The sequence below is a fragment of the Aspergillus stella-maris genome (assembly GCF_047715825.1).
Source record: "Aspergillus stella-maris strain CBS 113639 unplaced genomic scaffold BDV14scaffold_116, whole genome shotgun sequence".
NCBI classification, from domain to species: Eukaryota; Fungi; Ascomycota; class Eurotiomycetes; order Eurotiales; family Aspergillaceae; genus Aspergillus; species Aspergillus stella-maris.
In genome coordinates, this window is record NW_027396910.1 from 44,379 (window position 1) to 63,752 (window position 19,374).

General features: G+C 51.5%; 9 protein-coding genes across 9 annotated transcripts; 5 read left to right on the plus strand and 4 right to left on the minus strand.

The window, feature by feature from the left end:
* The first annotated feature begins 437 nt into the window (after positions 1–437).
* Positions 438–1,112, plus strand: BDV14DRAFT_185485 (uncharacterized protein). Its single transcript, XM_073770670.1, has one exon. The coding sequence runs from the start codon at positions 599–601 to the stop codon at positions 1,007–1,009; it is 411 nt and encodes a 136-aa protein (XP_073622010.1). The 5' UTR covers positions 438–598; the 3' UTR covers positions 1,010–1,112.
* BDV14DRAFT_185486 (SDR family oxidoreductase) lies at positions 1,111–2,143 on the minus strand. Its single transcript, XM_073770671.1, has one exon. It carries the CDS (start codon positions 1,958–1,960, stop codon positions 1,202–1,204), a length of 759 nt encoding a protein of 252 aa, XP_073622011.1. The 5' UTR covers positions 1,961–2,143; the 3' UTR covers positions 1,111–1,201.
* Positions 2,144–2,309: 166 nt separating this feature from the next.
* BDV14DRAFT_18679 (glutathione S-transferase) lies at positions 2,310–3,520 on the plus strand. The gene is made up of 4 exons (XM_073770867.1): positions 2,310–2,390; positions 2,446–2,522; positions 2,609–3,019; positions 3,119–3,520. Exons 1-4 carry the CDS (start codon positions 2,342–2,344, stop codon positions 3,356–3,358), a joined length of 777 nt encoding a protein of 258 aa, XP_073622012.1. The 5' UTR covers positions 2,310–2,341; the 3' UTR covers positions 3,359–3,520.
* Positions 3,521–4,112: 592 nt separating this feature from the next.
* BDV14DRAFT_185489 (uncharacterized protein) lies at positions 4,113–5,418 on the plus strand. Its single transcript, XM_073770672.1, has 3 exons — positions 4,113–4,415; positions 4,489–4,747; positions 4,840–5,418. The coding sequence occupies exons 1-3, from the start codon at positions 4,161–4,163 to the stop codon at positions 5,229–5,231; spliced, it is 906 nt and encodes a 301-aa protein (XP_073622013.1). The 5' UTR covers positions 4,113–4,160; the 3' UTR covers positions 5,232–5,418.
* Positions 5,419–6,700: 1,282 nt separating this feature from the next.
* BDV14DRAFT_207135 (DUF3632 domain-containing protein) lies at positions 6,701–7,858 on the plus strand. Its single transcript, XM_073775082.1, has 3 exons — positions 6,701–7,205; positions 7,268–7,322; positions 7,385–7,858. The coding sequence occupies exons 1-3, from the start codon at positions 6,768–6,770 to the stop codon at positions 7,822–7,824; spliced, it is 933 nt and encodes a 310-aa protein (XP_073622014.1). The 5' UTR covers positions 6,701–6,767; the 3' UTR covers positions 7,825–7,858.
* Positions 7,859–11,988: 4,130 nt separating this feature from the next.
* Positions 11,989–13,211, plus strand: BDV14DRAFT_206058 (uncharacterized protein; the record flags this gene model as incomplete). Its single annotated transcript, XM_073774842.1, has 2 exons — positions 11,989–12,205; positions 13,201–13,211. 2 exons carry the CDS (start codon positions 11,989–11,991, stop codon positions 13,209–13,211), a joined length of 228 nt encoding a protein of 75 aa, XP_073622015.1.
* A 63-nt stretch (positions 13,212–13,274) lies between these two features.
* BDV14DRAFT_206059 (ankyrin repeat domain-containing protein) lies at positions 13,275–14,579 on the minus strand (the record flags this gene model as incomplete). Its single annotated transcript, XM_073774843.1, has 1 exon — positions 13,275–14,579. One exon carries the CDS (start codon positions 14,577–14,579, stop codon positions 13,275–13,277), a length of 1,305 nt encoding a protein of 434 aa, XP_073622016.1.
* Positions 14,580–15,020: 441 nt separating this feature from the next.
* BDV14DRAFT_194104 (NAD(P)/FAD-dependent oxidoreductase) lies at positions 15,021–16,447 on the minus strand (the record flags this gene model as incomplete). Its single annotated transcript, XM_073771880.1, has 4 exons — positions 15,021–15,108; positions 15,163–15,236; positions 15,302–15,731; positions 15,798–16,447. The coding sequence occupies 4 exons, from the start codon at positions 16,445–16,447 to the stop codon at positions 15,021–15,023; spliced, it is 1,242 nt and encodes a 413-aa protein (XP_073622017.1).
* Positions 16,448–17,009: 562 nt separating this feature from the next.
* BDV14DRAFT_18724 (glycoside hydrolase family 76 protein) lies at positions 17,010–19,374 on the minus strand. The gene is made up of 4 exons (XM_073770928.1): positions 18,694–19,374; positions 18,387–18,634; positions 17,869–18,321; positions 17,010–17,808 (listed from the first exon to the last, which is right to left on the minus strand). Exons 1-4 carry the CDS (start codon positions 18,794–18,796, stop codon positions 17,242–17,244), a joined length of 1,371 nt encoding a protein of 456 aa, XP_073622018.1. The 5' UTR covers positions 18,797–19,374; the 3' UTR covers positions 17,010–17,241.

Below are 19,374 nucleotides of genomic sequence, written 5' to 3' on the forward strand. Positions count from 1 at the left end.
AAGTACGATGAGGTTCCATTAGTGCTTACTTGCATCGAGTTAAGATGGTGCCTAACGGGCGGCTGTACGATGGAGGGGAGGGGTCCGAGCCATCATGAAAGCATTTCGACGAAAAAGTACTTTTCTGCATCATAAAAATATTAGCCATGAGAGAGACAAAGAAGAGCATGTATCTAGACACTTTTGAGGGTGTATTAGGGTTTTTGCGAGTTCGGAGTTAGTATACGAAATACGCGGGTTGGCGATCACCCAGCATCAACCCTCAACCATCAAGCAAACCATCCAACAAGTCTAGAACTGCCCATTTTCAACCATGAAATCATACCGCCATTTCGGCTCAAGACCCCGAAGACTGTAATTCTGATTGCTGGGATGTATTCCCCCTGATATCACCGGTCTGTCATTTCCATCATCGATGAACCGCGCATGATGTCACTTCGTCCCCAGGGTTGCCTCTGGCTGCTATATAACACTGTCACCAGCCAGAGTACCTAACTCAATCATCAGAACAAACCAAGCGAAACCATCATCTTGACCAAGAACTTTTCTATTTTCAAATCGCAATTTTCAAGTTTTACTCTACAACAAAACAACCAAAATGTCCTCCCCCCACACCGGCGGCTCCCTCTACGACATGGCCCAACACGGCACAAAAATCCCCAACGACGCCGGCCGCATGAACACAATCCCCTCCGTGCCTCGCCCCGACCAACGCGAAGAAGATCCTTCATTTAGCTACAACAACCAGGGCCAGCCCTCTACGGCCTTTGCAGCAGACAACGCGGCCGATATGCCGCGCAGTACCCGCGACATGGGGTTCACGGGTGAGGTTATGACTGGTACGGGCGATACGTTCCCTGCGCAGGCGGAGAACGCGGGGAATGAGATTGGTGCCAATTGGCCTGGTGCAAAGGGCCAGACGAGGAATTTGAAGGGTAGTTCTAAGAATAGGGGTGAGTTTGATGTTGGGGGTAGGACTGGGCCTGCTGAGGGGGAGGACTTTTATTGAGTGATTGATTGATTAATTGTCCTAACTAGCTAGGCTAGGCTAGGCCTAGTTCTGGGAATTTCTTGTACGATATGATATGATGGGTTAAGCATGGCTACTGAGTCAATTGATTGTATTCATTATCTACCAAATATACTGTATCACTCCATCTTCATCTCTTATCTCCATCTCTGCTTCATTTGTAGTAGTAGTCTACCACGGTAACTCCTCCCCCGTATACATCAAGAACCTTCCACCACTCTTCTCCCTACTCGCCGCATTAACAACACTCAATATCCCATTCACACTCCCTTCAACCGTCTCCGGTGGCCCCTTGTGATACTCCCAATCCCTCGCCACCAAATCCCCCATGCGCGTCTGCACCCACCCCGGATGCAGCGCAACCGCAACAAGTCCATCCCTCTCATGCTGAAAATGCAGCGCCCTGGTCAACCAATTCAGCGCTGCCTTGCTAGGCCCGTATGCACCACCAGGCAGTGGTTCCTGCGCTGCAATACTTCCAACGGATGAGGAAATGGATATGAATTTTGGTGCACCGGTCGGTGATTTGCGCAGCAGTGGAAAGAGAGCTTGGAAGAGGAGGAGGGGAGCGATGGTATTTGTTTCAAAACATGCGCGGAGGTCTGATGGGGTTGTTGTAAGCGCGGGCGTCATGGGCGTTGAGAAGCCCGCGTTTGCGAATAGGACGTCGATGTGTGGGGGGTTTAGTGGGGTCATTGTGTCTGTGATTTTTTCGATGGGGAGGGCGGTGCCAAAGTCTAGGTGAATTATGTGCAGAATGCTATTTTGACCAAGTGCTATGTTTGCAGTTTCGTCCTTGAGGCTGTTTTCACTGGCAGCGTTGCGAACTGTGCCGATGACTGTGGTGGAGGGGCGCGCGAGGAGGGTCTTTACAAGCCCGAGGCCGATGCCGCGGTTTGCGCCGGTTATGACCCAGATCGTATTAGCCATTGTGCAGTAGTCCCTAGGATCCTATTCAAATTGGGGTAAATACAGAGGAAAGATGGAATGACTGTTAGAAAGCCTTTTATACTTTGTAGTTTAGTAGATGGTGGGTTCTTGGTTTACCACGGCTGCTCCTATTGTGATTTGTCGACGACTCGCTTAGCCCTATGTCAGCTGGGTTAGAGAGTGTCTAGCCAGTGCTTGAGTAAGCTGGATACGAAGGACAAGCGTATACGCTCAAGATAAAGTGGTGAGAATGCCTGGTGTCACGAAAATCTCAATGTGCGTCTATGAGTCATACGGCGTGTAGGTGCTATATAAGCTTGATTGGACTCCACCTTTCAACCACCACTCAACAAGCACGCGCATACAGGAATATCACCAACAATGTCTGAGCCCGAATACCATCTACTCGGAACCTATACTCGATACTCGAGTCTGTACCCCTCATCAATGCAACCGTTCAACCCAGAACTAACTGATCCATACAGGCTGGACCGCCCGCGTCGAGGCAGTCCTCGAGTACTTTGACATTCCATACACAACCAGGAAGATCCCACTTGACCAGGTAACTCCTCCATCTATGGACCCAACTCTATCTCTACAGGCTCCCCTCAAGTAAACAAGAACCCCACTAACATCCCAACTACCCAGGCCAAAACTCATTCCCCCAGCGGCCTAATCCCCCTCCTAACCTCCCACACCCACAAAATCACAATAACCGACTCCCTCGCCATAGTCGAATACCTCGCAGAGCAGAACCCCGAAAAGCATCTATGGCCTAGCAACCCCACCCTCCGCGCACTCGCGCGCAGCGCAACGGCAGAAATGCACTCTGGTTTCGCGACGCTCCGGAATACGTACCATACGAATTTTGTTGCGCGGTATACGGGGAATATACCCGTTTCTGAGGCGGCGAGAAGAGAGATCAGAAGGGTGTTGAGCATTTGGGATAATGCGCGTAAAGTTACGGTTGAGAGGCTAGGGCAGGATGGGGATGAAGATGAAGGGTTTCTGTTTGGGAGGTTTAGTATTGCGGATGCGTGGTTTTGGCCGCTTTTGTGGGTATGTTTATTTCCTTTTCCTTATTTCTCGTACTTGGGTATACTTCTCAGAGACGTGAGACTGGATGAGATGGTGGGGGCTAATGGTTGATCGCCGCAGCGCATCCGCTCGTATAACCTCCCCCTCGACGATGCAACCCCAGACGCCCTAAAGTGGATGGAGAAAATGTGGAGCGACCCGAAGACCAGAAAACTGATACATGGGTATCACCGGCAAGCAGAAGATCCTGCGACACGAATCGAGAAGTACGATGGGTTGTTTGCAGAGTATGGGGTCGAATATAGCACATTCCCTGAGGACTGGACTTTTACTGCGCCTGCGTCAGGCGCCGAGGCATAGCCAGCACAGTCCAGTTTCTAAACATGGTGAGACAAGGCTGATTGCCGCCTTGCAAGTTGTTACATACTCTTGAAGATTAAGGGACCGAATTGACTGCAACGTTGTTGATCGCTGGAACTCTCTTTGCGATGCCCGAGCCCGTGCGAACTCCTGATCAGGCGACGTTAGGGCAGATCTTGCGTTCTGGGGTCTTGCGAGCAGCACAACTTTTGCATAAGATTGGCTGTGTCGTATCGATCGGCAGGACTGTCAGGAACAGTGCACTCTGGAACCGTCAGACCCATCGCAAATGACGTCGCTCGCTCACTCTTACTGCATCCTTCATGGTCTGCCGACCATTATACAGCTCACACCACAAAACCACCTATTCTATAATAAGCAATAAGCAACTCTCCAGCTCAAGCATGACAGCAGCGTGGGCCCACAGCGCAGCCGTAGCATCTTCAAGCCTGAACAGCTTCACAGCGATGACCGGGTGGCTTCAGGCAAGACGCTCGACTGGATCCAAAAAGTCACTGCCCCGTCCTTCAAACGTCGCATTCTGCAGCGATTAATTTCGGCCGCTGCCGATCGTCGCTTCTGGCCCATCAGCGTGCCCTAAATGTATAGTGGGGTCTACAGCCAAGATTGGGGGCCGCCCCGTTCCTGGGGCTGAGGCTTGGATGCTTACTGCGGTGATGCTGATGCTTGCGCTTTGTGAGGCTATAAAGAAGGTTGAGGACCTTCTGGTTGTATACATTCTTATTCTCCTTAATCTATACAGCACAATAGACTTCTCTTTCTTTGTTCTTTCTACATCAATATGAAGTACTCCATGAAAGCCGCCGCGCTCCTCGGCGCCAGCCTCGCCCTCACAACCGCCCAAGAACTCGACAAGCCAGCCCTAACCTCCAATCTCGACTACCTCCTCGACGGCAACGCCAACAGCCTTTCCACTGTCACCCACTCGGCCTCCCTATGGGCTTCCGGCTCAATCCCCCAAGACTGCAAGGACCTCGGCGAGGGCGAGGGCCACAGCGCCTCGGACTTTGAAGTCTACGATGTTACCTTTGACGACGTACGCCACTAACCCCTTCTAAACCGTCTCAGAAATCAAAGACATACATGCTGATAAGTTATGCTGAATGTAGTGCGCCGACCCCTGGCTCTTCTGCCGGCACAAAGAAGTCGAAGTCGACATCGACACGGCCGCCGAAACATTCTCCAAGATCCCCGTCGCCATGCGCGACTGGGTGCGTCAGGTTCTCCTCCTCCCCGGCGGGAACAGCGCGTTCGCGATTAACGGCAATGTTGCGTTCATTGGCACAACGGGTGAGAATGTCGATGTTATGCTCCATGAGACGGGGCACGGCATTGATGGGTTTGCTGCGTTTGGGGAGAATCTGAGTAGTATGTTCCCTTCCCTACCTACCCTTCCCCTTCTTTCATGTCGCCAATACCATGTGGTTGAGATGGTGTGCTAATATTGTTTCTTTGCGCAGCTGGCGACGGCTTCCTAGCAGCCTACGACGCAGACACACACGTGCCCGACGACTACGCGCGCTCTTCACAAGCCGAGAACGTCGCGCAGAATATTGTCGTCGCTGTCTACGATAGTAACGTCCCTGGCGGCTTCCCCGGGATCCAAGACCAGTACACCGCTATTCAGAACCAGTATAGCTACATCAAGGATCTTGGTGGTGATGCGCTTGTTCCGGGTGGTACTTGCAATCGGCACTTGGAGAATAGCGAGACTGTTACTATTGGCTCAACTGCTGGCAATGCTACGGCTAAGCGCTCGAGGGTCTTCCGGGGTAGGAGCTCGAGCTTTAAGGGGGATTATGACCATATTGTTAAAGATTTTGTGCCGTTTGAGCATCGGGAGACTTTTTAGGGTGTGTTGTAGAGGTATGGGTTGGTTAGGAGGGGTTGAGACTGGTGTTTGTTAGTGTTCGAGGGTTATGTTCTATTTGGCTCTTATGTGTATCAATGTGTAATAAATTGAGTAGACTCTGACTGCAAGGTGTACAAACATTCCTATACATGGAAAATGTACAAACAGTAAATGAACAAAAAAAGAGGATGGAAAAGTACTTGAATGCCATTCAGGGCCGAGTCCAGCTCTGCCCTTGGCATTAACCATTCGCATCAAGTCATACCATAGGCGCTCCAAGGGGCATGCTGTCCGCCCGTTCAAACTCTCTTAGTTTCTTTACGGGATGATAAATCACACCTGTGCCGGTCGGTGATCGTCCGAGTGAACATCTGATCAATCTTTTGTCTCTGCCCATTGACGATGCGGACGCCCTTGCCCCTGGAATTTTGAATGCATTAGGGTTGGTATTCATAACGTCATATGGCCACGAGAGCGTTGGGTATTCATAGTAGCTACCCCCAGCTGGCAGGAGCTTTCTGCCATCATCATCTGGGTCATCCCTGAATCTCTTGGGGAACTTCTTGTTATTCTTGTCAGTGCTGTTTGGCCCTGGGAATGGTGCATTGTTCAAATGGCGTTGCACACTGTCTCGTCTTCGGATGTGGTAGGGGTTGGGGTCGTTCTCGTCTCTGCCGCGAGGTATCCTCCATCCTTGGGTCTGGAGAAGTTCAGAATTAGGGCTTCAGGATATCCCATGTGAGTGAGCTTACTGTCTGAGATGTTACTGGCCGGGGTGGTGCTGGCGCAGGAGATGCTGCAACTGGCGGCGGTGCTATAGCTGGCGGAGGCACTGCGACGGAAGGATGATGTTTTGGTGCAGGAGGCTTTGCTCCTACAGGCCGGGGCTTTGCTGGCTGAGGCGCTTTATGTTTGGCTTGAGACTTGTCTGAAAAGCACATGATTTGGGATAGAGCTTAAAGCAGGATACTCTTGATGTGCAGGAGACAGAACTGTTCTCGCACTCCCAAGGGAGATCAATCTCCTTCTTATCGCCCACCATCTTCTCGTTCGACTGAACCCTGTGAGATTTTCAGCGCTTAAAGAAACAATCTAGGGACGATAACAGGGGTGCTCAGAAAGAAACAACGCAGCTTACCATACAGAAAGCTCGTATAGACGCTCCATGATAGGACTGTTCTCAGAATATAATAAGAACACGGTCTGGCCGATATACAAAGCAGTGCCGCAGTCAGGATGCTTAATTGTAGGCGGCTATGGTGGTTGGGTGTGAAAACTCGCCCGCACAGCCTATCGTTTGCCACCGCAGCTTTAATCATAGTTTAAGTTATCGCTGGATCAAAATAGATTACTGGCTCAAATGAAATGTTGATTACACGCTACGTTTAGCCTCAGCGGTAAGAGGATCTTCGGAGGCTGACGGCCCCGCGGCGGCAAGCACAACCCTACCTCGTTCTTCCTTATATCTTCCCGTTTCCAACGCTCTTCGAAGTCTAACGTCCAACTTTCTTTCCACGGTGACTTAATATATTAAGAATGTCTTTAAAACTCGAGCTTGAGGACTTTGAGGAGCCATCTGACTCTGACGTCGAGAAGTCTGATAACAAAGCCACTATCCCCGCGAAGCCAACAGGCATCCTGAGCTCCATCAAGAACACGTTTACGAGACCAAAATGTTCCTCCCCTCCAGAGGAATCATCCTTTGCCACCCATAGGAATATATGCAGAACGTTCCTTGTCTTAAAGGATTTCCTCCAGCCCGACACAACCAAGTCTCTCGAAGAGACTGCTCTAACTCTTCTGTCCATTATTCCTGATGGGAAATCACGGTCCGCTGAGATCCGGTCCGCTGGAGAGGTATTTATCGAAGTCGCGGGACAAGTCCCATACAGCCATCCGTCTCAACTCAAACTTGCTGCGCTGATCAAGCGTCTTTCCTGGTCAGACAAATTTATCAGCAGGCCCGATGAGAAGGTATGGGAATTTCTTCCTCTTTCAGATAACGAGGATTCTGGAATCATGCTCACCTCTCAAAGGGAACGATATATAGCTGTGGCACTTTGGCAGAGACCATGGGAGATTCGTACTATGGTATGTTCATCAAGCATGAAACACAACATTCACTATGAACCTCGTTCTAACCCAGTCAACAGGTCCCAACGATGTGGACACGCAAGAGTGGCCAAATCTAAGCGCTTTCTTCGCCCACATTGATGCACTTCGTATCCATACTGACAGAAACACGTTCGCCGTCCGGGCGATGCGCGATGCCTTCGAGAGAGAACCCGAGGAGGTATTCACCTTCCCGGGCAAAAGAGACCAGTGTATCATTGCTGCTGCCCAGTATGTCCTCTGGAATGGACAGAATCTGTTTACAGCGACTCAATATTGTGGCGATGTCAGTGACCCTCGGCCTTGGAGTGACGAGGGGTTGTATCGCGGTGAGCTGGGACAGAACCTGCAGCGATGGCGGTTCTGGAAGGCAGGGTTTCATTCTGCAGCGGATGATAGTGCGCTGGGGAACGAGGCAAGGGATATAGCGAGGCGATCTGCGTCATTGATGGAGGTTTTTGAAGGTTCGATGCTTTTCTAATTTCTGCTTTTGCGATACTCACATATTTTGCCACGATTTTTGCTCAAGTATACTGCGTACAAACAAGCCCCTCCCATCCCGTGAAGACTGAATCAGGAAGGCGCGATGCGTGGCCATAGATATAGTAGCCCGGTCGCTCCTCCCTTCTATGTGTTTTGCAGTTGAACAGGCAGAGAAGGAACAAGGCAATCTGCACAATCTGGGCATAAATATGTTACATCTCACCCAGCTTAGCATCTATTCCATCGCCGCTTCTCTCTCGAGCTTCAGGGACCTTTAGGTGAAGAGACCGGCGTCGTGAATACTGACACCATGGTCAAGTAGCCGGCTGCCGTATTTGCAATCAGCGTTGAGTCTGTGATTCTGAAACAATCTTTCGATGGGTCACAAGACTCTTTAAATGATGGTTTTTCGTTGCTGTCAGTTGGCTTTGGGCAGTTCTACCAGCCAGAGTACCATGCGCATAACCCCCCTGCACTATGGGCCCAACAACAACTCATCTCACAAAGCTATACGCTCTCCTTCATGATACCATTTGCCATAAATACCTTGAAGATCTCAAGTCACCCCGGACCGCCGCTGCACTCTGCTGCGGCGAATGGGAGCCTCGCTGCGCTGGGTTGTCTCATTGCCTGGTCCAACGAACATCCTGATAAATATCCACTTTCTGATGACGACAAGGGTGATGACCTGATTGCCTCTGCGTATAATATTTTCGCAAGTACATTTCGAGTTCTACTCTCATCGTTCACCTTTTCAAAGGATATATTGAGCAAGGCTTTGGGCGTTGCTTTGTCGCCCGTCGCTGAGTTTGATGACGCCTCGTATAGAATCCCCGTTGTCCATCGGGACGAAAGTGATATATGGCCGGTCCAAGTCGAGATTGTGCAGAAGCTCTTAGAGGCAGGCGCAGACGCAAATTGAGTCAGCGGGAGGGGGAAATGGAGTGCACTTGCTGCAGCGACGCAGGGAACACAAGGTCCTGAGATCGTTCGCCTTTTGGTAGATCATGGCGCGCGGGTCGAGCGAGCTGGAGATCAGCTGGAGGCGAATGAGGCGCTTTCCAAGTCAGCCCTCCGCAACGGGAATACCGAGCTTGTGAGGGCGTTCCTGGACCTGGGACTCATCCCGTCACAGTTGACCAGCGAGACTGACGGAAAGACTGACGGAACGCGCTGTACGCCTCCGCACATCGCAGCAGTTCACGCACCGGTCGAAACCCTCAAGCTCCTCGTAGCACGCGGATACGACTCCTCAGCACTCGACGCAAACGGCTGGACAGTATTCCATTACGCATGTAGAGAGTGTCGTCTCGATAACTTGAAATACCTTCTCGCCCTGAACCCCTCCGCCATCAACCAGCCTACACCCGATGGATGGACACCGCTGACCATCAGGTACGCAACAGACGCAGGATACCACGAGGGGGTGCAGCCTATTTGATTAACAGGGGGCCGACATCAATACCCCTATCCCCGAGCTACCGAAATACACGGCCGTGCATATAGCCGCGAAAGATGGTGATTGGGACCTCCTTAAGCTCCTGCTCCAACAGGGGGACACTAAGTACTCACGCAGAAGGGACAGGTGAGACAGCAATCCATTTCATGGACTGGGATGGTGAGATTCAGAGCGGGACGAAATCGTTGCTGAAGTATGGTGCTGATATCAATGCGCAGGATAACGAGGGGACGACGCTGCTGCATAAGATCTTCCAGTTGACTTCGCGGGGTTGGGACAAGGGTATTGCTGACTTTGTCTTGAAATATGAGGCCGATCTTTCCATTAGGGATAATCGGGGCTAGACGCCGCTCGATTTGAATGACGAGTTACCTAAGTCTCGGCGTTGCAGAGGTACAGTTTGATTCAAGGTGAAATAAATAGTAAGAAGGTACTTTTCCATGATCTATGGAGGGGTGCCTGTCCTGGTAATACTTTGCTCAGCACATATGTCTACAGTATACTTATTTATTTCTACGAAACATATCTCCCATGCCACGTCTAATCGGACAAACGGAATGAAGATTATACCGTGTATTTCCTTATTACCGGACATAACATTCACAACAAGACAAACAGGCCCCACCAATTAGTTCTATATTGAATATATATACATATAATGTAGTATAAGGTATTGTTAGAAGGAATGTGGGTATCTATGGCATTCCACCACAAGCACAACTTCAAGTCCAGCCCAAGCTCCAACTTTGCACAACTCTAAGCAGAAGCAGCACCCTGCAACTTCTCACCCAAACAAGAAAGCGCAGCCTGCAGATCAATATCCTTCAAATCCTCAAGGTTGTTAGGCAAGACATCAACATTAGCATCAACACCAAGCTTATGCGCAAGGCCAGCAACCAAGTTCAGAACAGGGATCTTGTTCAGATCCAGATCAATGTCAGGGATGATGTCCCGCTTCGCACCAGCAGCAGCGGCAGTCTCCTCGCTCCGCGCAACATACGTGGTGGTTGTCGTCGTGACATATGTCGTGGCCGCGGCAGCCGAGGAGCTGAACTCTAGAGCACCGACGTGCGCGTCGACAGGGAGTTGGTCAGTCACGCAGCTGAGAAGGCCCGTGACGTCAACCTTCTCGAGGAGGTTGGAGGAGACGCTCACGTCGACGGGGAGCTTGTCGACTAGGGCGCTGACGATGTCGAGGACGGGGTAGTCTGCTAGATCGAGGTCGAGGCCGACGTCTGTGGCGGCACGCTCGCGGACGATGGGGGTGTTGATTGAGCCGGCGAGGGTAGTGCCGGCCATAAGGAGGGTTGGAAGGGCGGAGAAGTGCATTTTGATTGTGTGGTTGGGTGAGGTTGAAGGGTGAAGATGAAGATCTATGGTGAAAAGGTGTGAGTTTCAAGACGGATAGCTATAAGATCGGTGGGTATGCGAGACACTCACTGTGCAGTAGGATGATCCCTGAGGAAATAGAATGTTGATCAGAAATAACGGCAGGGGCAAGATTGGAAGATGCGCGCAGTTATGTACTCAGCACCAAGACTGACTGACTTAGCAGGGCGTCCTTTTCCACGGATGGGTCGGAATGGGCAAAAGCGCATCCAATTTTCATTATTTCCTTGACTCGTTCTCGCTTCGAGCAATCGCTTGGACAGGTCTACGGTCCACCCCTGTCGCCATGCTCCAACAGTCCCAAGTTCCAAGTCCAACTCTGGCACGAACTGCTGATCTTTGGCTGTAGTGGATCTCAGGAGACAATCGTCATTCAGGGTCCACAAAGCAACCATCGAACCGGTTCTCGGGGGATTTCCGATAAGCCGGGCCAAATCATCTTGCGATGTATCGTGCTAGATCTCGTGGCTTGCAGTCGAGATCAATCTGGCGATTGATATTCAACCCCTGACTAGTACGGTTCTTACATATGACGCCGCGTGCGAGTTCGACGGGACCGCCCTGCCGCTCGCCACGCAAAGCTCTGTTGGAGAGTAGACCAGTCGTAGGCCCGCTCATTAGAATCTTAAGACAATTGCCTGCAGATCTTGCGCCACCGACGTAGCAATACTGAGTCATCTCCAGCAGGAGACGATGTTGGTGGGTAACTGAGTTGACTGGTTAAGCCGCTACGCTGTAGCTTCTGCCAATTTGCCCACGGCACTGAGCAAACGCCACGTCCAGGGAGTCAAAATTGGGGAGAATGGAGTGGAGTATGGACAGATAGTGTCGAGTGGACCTGCCGATTATAATCTGGTACGGAGAATCCTGTGCAGATCTGCGCCACCTATGTAGAATCGAGAGATCCAGATCCAGATCGATGGTTCATGCGCAAATCACAGCTTCATATACTGGTCCATGCAAACTCCACATTGGCCCACTTAACACCTGTGAAGTGTGGACTGGAACTGGGACAGTCGACACTCGACGACAACTATCAGCCGTGGCAATGGCATAGGTACTGTACGTACGCTGAGCTCATCTGATCGACACAGCATCATAGAGTTCTCCATCCCCATCCTGTTTCTTAAACCTGCGAGCCCCAAGCTGCCGCAATCCGACTTACCCATATCTACATATCCACGCTTCTCTCGCATATCTCCTGGTAAGTTGGCTACTCTATCCATCTAGCGCATCATACAGCCTATTAACATCCCACCATAGCCAAATTTATAGCCTCATTCAATTCCAGTCCAATCCAAACAATCAATCACCATGAAGACTTCTTTCGCCGTTGCCTCGCTCCTCGCTGCCGTCGCCACCGCAGCGCCCCTGAACGCCGGCCTGGCTAACGATGGCCTGAGCCTCCGCCGTGACGCTGACCCCGGCCTCGATATTTCGATCAAGCGTGATGCCGAGCCTGCCCTTGAGAACGTCAAGCGAGACGCTGACCCCGGCCTCGATATTTCGATCAAGCGTGATGCCGAGTCCGGTCTGCCCGTCGACATCTAAGCCACTCACCCAACACGATACCAATCGCAAATTTGCGGGATGACCCTCCAACTCCCACTCCAACTTCCCACTCCCAAGCGCAGCGCAGACATCCATCTATCATAGTCTTGAATATATTCCCGCTGGCGTGGACGTGTATCTACCGTGACAATCTGATTATTATTGGTGTACCAAGTCTTGCATCATGCATGGATTCTTTCTCTAGGACAATATAACCGTAATACAACGCCAACGATAACGATAACTATAACAATAGCCATAACATGCAATTAAGAGTTAAGAATTAAGAATCAAGAATCAAGAATCAAGAATTAAAAATTAATTGTGCGTATAACGACGCGTACAAGCAATCAATCACGTCCACTTTCATAGATGGAAACCCAAATGATCATCCATTTGGGTCCATATCCGTCTATCCAAACTGTCCTGGCAAGTTATTTCATCCGTTAGGCCTTGATATGGTTACCTTTATCATAATTATACCCTTGAAATAGCTTGGTTTAGAGGAAGAAACAGTACCGTCATACGCCAAATAAGTCTGATTATATTTATAAACATTTCTCCTTGACTCCTCGACTTCCACGCGCGAATGGAATGTCGAAGCCATTATGAGCCTTACTCTGTAGACGGGCAATGCAGCCCAGCCCAGCCCGCCGCGTAAAAAAAAGGAAAAACGTGCGGCCGTACCTAGGGAGCCAGGGACGTGCAAGGCAAGGCAAGGCAAGGGGTCCTCGAATGAATAGCAGGAGGGAGGTCGGGCTCTCGGGCGAAAGTATAGAGTGTGAAGGGTTGGCTTAATTTACCGTGGCTTGTCTGTTCTGTGCGCCTGAGGTGGGATTGTATGCATCATGAACGAACAATCATGATATATCGGATAATCTTCGATATTTATGCGTGCACAGGACTTGCTCAATATCAGTAGGAGCTGTAACTTAGGGTCTACTTCACAAGGCACTATATATTGATGATACACAGATACATCCTAGATGATAAATACTACACAGTAACCTTGAAAAGCATAATTGGAAGATAATGCCAATAAATGTCGCCTAGGTCTCACGCATCAGCCTCTGATACTTTCGCCTCCTAGCCTCACCCCTCTCCAACGAGGCTCCAAAAGCCGCCTGCACGTCTGTCCCCCAGAAATTCCTCGCCCGACAACTAGGGACGAATCCAAAGGCATCGCTGCGGTGGATATCAGCGTCCCGATCGACAAGCAGTATCACGAGAGCAGCGGGTCCGGTCAGCATAGCAATGTGTAGCATGGTCCGCCCGTACTCGTCGCAGTTGTCGATATCTGCGCCGTGGTCCAGGAGGACTCGTGCTACTTCAGTGTATCGATTTTGGACTGCCAGTCGTAATGGGGGAATTTCTTTGCCGGATGGGGGACTCGGTATCGGTGTGTTTGCGTCGCATCCGGCGTGGATGAGCAGGTGGACGGTGTCTGCGTCTCCGCTTTTTGTGGCGCTCGCGAGGAGGGAGGCTCTTAGGGCTGGTTCGTTAAGAATGGGGATACTTTCGTCCTCGCGGAAACTGGAGAGTGCCTTTAGTGCGCGCTTCACGATGCCGGACCATGAGTGCTCGACCGCGAGGCGGAGAACATGGCGCTCGAAGTGGAAGAGAGTTAATGGATTGGCGAGTTTTGCGCTGGCAGTGTTGTAGATGAGCACGAATAGTTTCCGGTGCCCGTTTTCCGCGGCGCAATCGAGTGCGCGTGTCAGATGGTAGTGACCTTGGCTTGACTCGTCGTTTGAATCCCACGCCTCCAGCAGCGCTATTGTGGTAAGCTCGTGTCCTTTTTCGGCGGCAAGCTGCAGTGGTCGCGGTTCGCCGGTGTACATGTCTGCTCCAGCCGCTATGAGCTTTTTTACCACAGTGGCATGGTCATTCTTTGAGGCCACATGCAAAGGTGTAGAGCCGTTGCGGTCCAACTCCGAGGCCTTTGCGTGGTGCTTGAGGAGCTCTATGACGATCTGTGTCCGCCCTAGGTCAGACGCAAGATGTAGTAATCGCGAACCATCGCGCAAAAGTCCGTTGACGTTGAGTCCAGTAGCTAAGAGAGTACGGAACAGAGCTTCATCGTTTTTCTCGATCGCACGCCGCGCCTTGGCCAGCAGAGTGGGTTGCACAATAGGCGTTGAGCGGGACTGCTGTTCAGGTGGTCGAGGCTCGCGCTTTAGTGTCAATGCATTGCGGATGCGTCCAGCGAACCCTGGTCTTCTCTCTCTGCTCTCTGGAGGTGGCGGTGCGCGGATATCGACTGTATGGTAACTGGGCGCTAGTGAGAGCGGACGGTAGGAGGGAGTTTGTGGATCCTCCTCATCCCGACGGCGTGTTGGCAGTATAGTGGTCATTGTGTAGATGGATAGACTGAGATGCTGTTGCTAGGAACGAGAAGGGAACGACATGTTGCCCGGCGGCTCTGCACAGCCCCGCAGTGACAGAAGAAGGGAAAGTGGCCAGAGTCGGCCTGGCCCGCTCTTTACTTTGACCACTGATCATGGGATGCAGCGTGGGCTAAGGAGCAGGGTTTCTTGTTAAGGGGGCGGAGCCAGCACCTGCTTGGTGTTATGTACTCTACGACTGATCGCTCTCTCCCTCTACGCATCTTGCTATTGAACAGAGAAGGAAGGTGCGATGGACTCCTCTCGACAGACTAGGCAGGGGCGATCTGTGTGCTTCAGGAATGGAAGGCGCGACTGAGAGAGCGTCAAACATTATAGGAAGGTGCGATCAGATCTTGCATCTATATCTACCTAGCTACTGCCTCATCCCTCGAACTGTTAATTCCCGCCTTAGAGATGGTACTGCGGCGCTTCCTTGCCCTCCCCCTTAACACCTAATCTCTCCCACCACCCTTCGACACCCATATCGTCTCGTCCACTGGTACAATCATTAGCATTCTCTTGAAAAGGTAGGAAGTATTGAGAGACTTACTCATCTCGCTCAATAACAGTTGGCTCCGTCTGCCCCTCTGCCTCATTTGGATTGCGGAAGACGATGTTATGTTTCTGCCATATACCCCGTTAGTCTTCCACTATTCTCGTCCGCGTTCCTTATATAAGGGAATACTTGCCAGACCCAACGACAAATGGATCCCCGCCGGCTGCCTCGGATACTCCTCCCTCGCTTGGACCCCTTCCACAAGCGCCAAAATATTCTTCACCACCGTCTGAGCCTGCGCATTACCGGGTCTAGCAGCCTTGCGCAGTCCCGTATCTGCTATATCGCCGACAGCAAAGAGATGCGGATATGCCTCGTCGGCGAATTGCATTGTGGGTCTGATCCGGATGAAGCCGTTGTCTGGGTTGATTAGGGAGCCGGAGGTATTTGAGGTGGAGACAGGCAGGGTATTAATCAGGTCATTATTGGGCGTTTGGCCTGTGGCGAGGATAACAAAGTCGTATTTCCCTGGGAGTTCGGTACCGGCCGTTGTGTGCACCGTGAAAGGTGTTTCCTTGGGGAAGCCAGACTCAGGTACTTTGATGCGGGAGCCAGTTATGAATCTGTATACTTCATTAGCACTCTCCTCCACAAGCCGAAGCCACGGACACGTCCTCGGGACCACATACTCAACACCTAGATCCTCAAATCTCTTCCTAATAATCTGATCAAGCTTCCCATGATACTGCGGCATCAACTTTGGCCGACTCTGCACAACAGTGACCCTTTTCTCCGGATAAATCTCCTTCAAATCCGTCGCCATCTGCACCCCCACCGCACCCCCACCAGCAATAAGTATACTCCCCGCCCTCTTGATTTGCTCCTGATGACCCCGTAGATACTTCACACTCGAAACCTTATCATCATCTTTCATCCCCGCAGGCTCAGAGAGCCTCGTCCCCGTCGCGAGAACAAGATACTCGAATGGGATCTGCTGGCTGTTTGATTCACTCCATGCTTTGTCGAGGTTCACATAATTTGGAGCAATAGAGAGGACGCGCGCTTGAATCACGCTGTGTCTTGAACCTGAACCTGAACCTGATACTGAACCGGCGATAGAAGAGAAAAGACCAGTATACGGAATAAAAGCCTTCTCCTCATGCCCCGGGAGAACCGCAAATCGCGGAAACGCAAACAAGTGATGGAAATGGCTGTGTGGTTCTATGAGGAGCACGCGGTGACTTGTCGGTAGTGACCTGGCTAGTTCCTGTGCTGTGGATTTTCCGACGTATGAGCCGCCGACGACGATGATGTTTTTTAGCGCTTTGGCTGTAGCCATGTTGATGTTGGACGGGGATCTATAGAGTAAGGAGAGTAAAATTGCAAGAGCAAGGGCGAGAAGAAAGGATAAGGCGCGCATTATTTATAGGTTCGGTATGTGCTTGGTGTAGCGGAGTAAATATTACCCCCCCAACATCCATGCAATGCCGGCCTCGGGGATGGGGCTGGATTCGTTATCTGATCCGGCTTATCTCCGGCCGATCGTCGGATGTCGGATCGGATGGCCACCGGAATTGTGGTGGTTCGTGGATGATTTGGCAGCTGTGCGGAAATGCGGAATTAGAAGGTCTTTGTTTGGAATCAGCAATGGTACTTCTGAGAGATTGAGCCTTCGGCCTTGAGTTGCCGATTCGATGGGTTTTTGTTGGAATTCTGCGTTGCGCGGTTTTGAGGCGCCGATGTCGCTGGATGGGTTGGACTGAGTGAGGATGGCGTGTGCGGGTGGATAAGGTACGTATCTCGACTCCTGAGTCCTGAGGCTGCAAGATAGGGATAGCGGTGGACCTGGGTGTTAGTTAGTGCTTCAGCTATCCTTGAGTTAGGGCTGAGCTGTTTTGGAAGTTAAGCTAATCGTTTGATTCCATCTTGGTCCTTGGTGGCACGGTGAGCGCATCGTCTAGCAAAAAATGCATTCGCGGATCAACTAAATCAAATCAATTAAATATGAGAACAAATGCCAATGAACCGTCGACCCCTAAACTAACTATTTTCAGCAAGCCAAATATCTCCATAATGCAAATCAGAATCCATCCAATTCCCATCACCTCAGTTCTCGAATGCCGACCCGACAGTTTACTGCTGCTTAATCAACCACCAACCCGCAGCAACAATCCCACCCCCCCAAAGCACAGTCAAAATCCAACTTCCCACCCGATCCCCCGTCGAAATCTTCGGCAGCGAATCGGGCTGATCATCGTTATAATCCAAGTACTGCTCCTTCGCATTCGGATTATTATTGATCGTCTGCGCACTACTCCCCACAAGCATCATGAGTGTGCCCGTAATACCGCCCAGCGCAGCCTGCTGCACTTCCAGTCCCTCGATTCCATCCCAGTTATCCTGGTACCAGCGACTACCGCAGAGGTTCTCGGTGCCGCCGTCGCATTGCCGGCCGATGGCGGATGCAGAGCCCTGCAGTTTCGGCAGGATGGTGTCGAATGTATCCGGGACCAGAATGCCGGCCATGGCCATCCACATTGAGGACCAGCCTTTGAAGTTGAGCATGTTGCGATCGCACGTGTGTGGTTTTTCGCAGGAGACTTCGGAGAAGACGTTGCCGCCGTATTCTTCTGGGAAGAAGTGTGTTGTTAGGCGGCGGAGGAGGCCCTCTGTGCGGTTTTTCCATTTCGGTTCTTCCGTCTGCGGCTCTCATTAGTATCCCCTTGATCAAATGTGTAAGTAAATTGAGATGAGGCGTACAGCATTCCACATATAAGCCGCCCCCGCCAAATAAACCCCATAGTTATAAGACCACTGCATATCACCACTATCCGTGCAATTGTTATCCCCCGACGTACTATCCGCCACATACCAATTAATCTGCGGCTGAATGAGCGGCGAATCAACAGACCAGTCCCAGATCTTCTCGGCCCACTCGAAATACGTCTGGTTCTGCGTGAACCGCCCCAATCGCGCAGCAAGCTGGAACAGCCCGCCGTTAGAGATCGAGTTGCGGAGCGTGTACCCCGCTTGCCACGGGTGGATTTGCCAGGTGATACCGCCGCCGCATTCTTGGGGTGCCCAGCGCGAGGCCTGCTGGTTGAAGACTGAGCGGGCGAGAGACGTCCAGGTGGGCTTGTCTTTGATTTCGGGGAAGCCTGTCTCGGATGCGGTGATTGCGGCTAGGCCGAAGAACATTTGGTCGTCGTTTCCCTGGGTTCACTGTTAACAATCATCCCAAGGGATATGTCATACTGGGAAGCTGGAGGGAAACGTACAAGCCACTGACTATAATTACTATCAAAATAATCATAATTCCTCCCCGCCTGGAACATCATATCATGCGAGACAACAGAGTTATGCTCGTTGTACCCGCTGACATGCCAGAACTGCATCATGGTCATGAACATCGCGCCGGCAATGTACCAAGTGCCGGTTAGCTTTCCGGGGATGCCCTCGGTCTGGTTGGCGAGGTAAAAGTCCCACATGGGCTCTGTGATGGCCTTGCCGGCTTCCTTGAGAGATTCTGCGGGATATTGTCAGCATGTTATTCAGAAAAGAAAGGAATGGATGATAGGTAGATACCCTTGTCCGTAGGCGTAACGGAGATATCAGATAGAGCAACCTGGCCCTGGAGCAGCAGCACCAGGGCGGCCCCACCTAGGGACAGGAAGGTGCGGAAGCGCATTCTCCCAAAACTGACTGAGATTCAACGGTCTAGGGGGAGAGGGAAGAAGGGAGGCAGGATAAATCGATAGTGGTAGGCTAGTAGATACGGAGTCCGGCTCAGGCGCAAGTAGGAGCAGGAAGTATGCAGAAAGTTAGCCCGCTCGCGCTCGCTCGCTCGCAGTTAGGCAGGCCAGATCGCTTCGCGTGAGGTTCCGGACAGACCAGGACAGGACAAAAAGGACCATGAAAGGGTCGCACAGAATGCCTAAACTTAGCCGCAAATCACGCCGCCTCTCGCCCCCTTGCCCAGAGCGCCAAGATTGACTCAGCCACTGCCGCGGGCGAATCATGTGCCTGGAACAACATGCCAAGACTGCAGCCAGGGCATTTTGCGTTAGTCTGTTTCTGGTTCGTGAAAAGGGGTGCTTAGTGTCGGAGCATACTGCCGTCCGGCACCGCCTGCCCCTAGGGGTCGACCTCGCTTAGTCATCCATTAGTATCCTAGATAGCTGGCCGTACCGGCCACCCAATAGGAGATTCATCCATCGCTTCCCACAGGTTATGACCCCTCTATGCTTAGGGAATTCGACTTCTTGT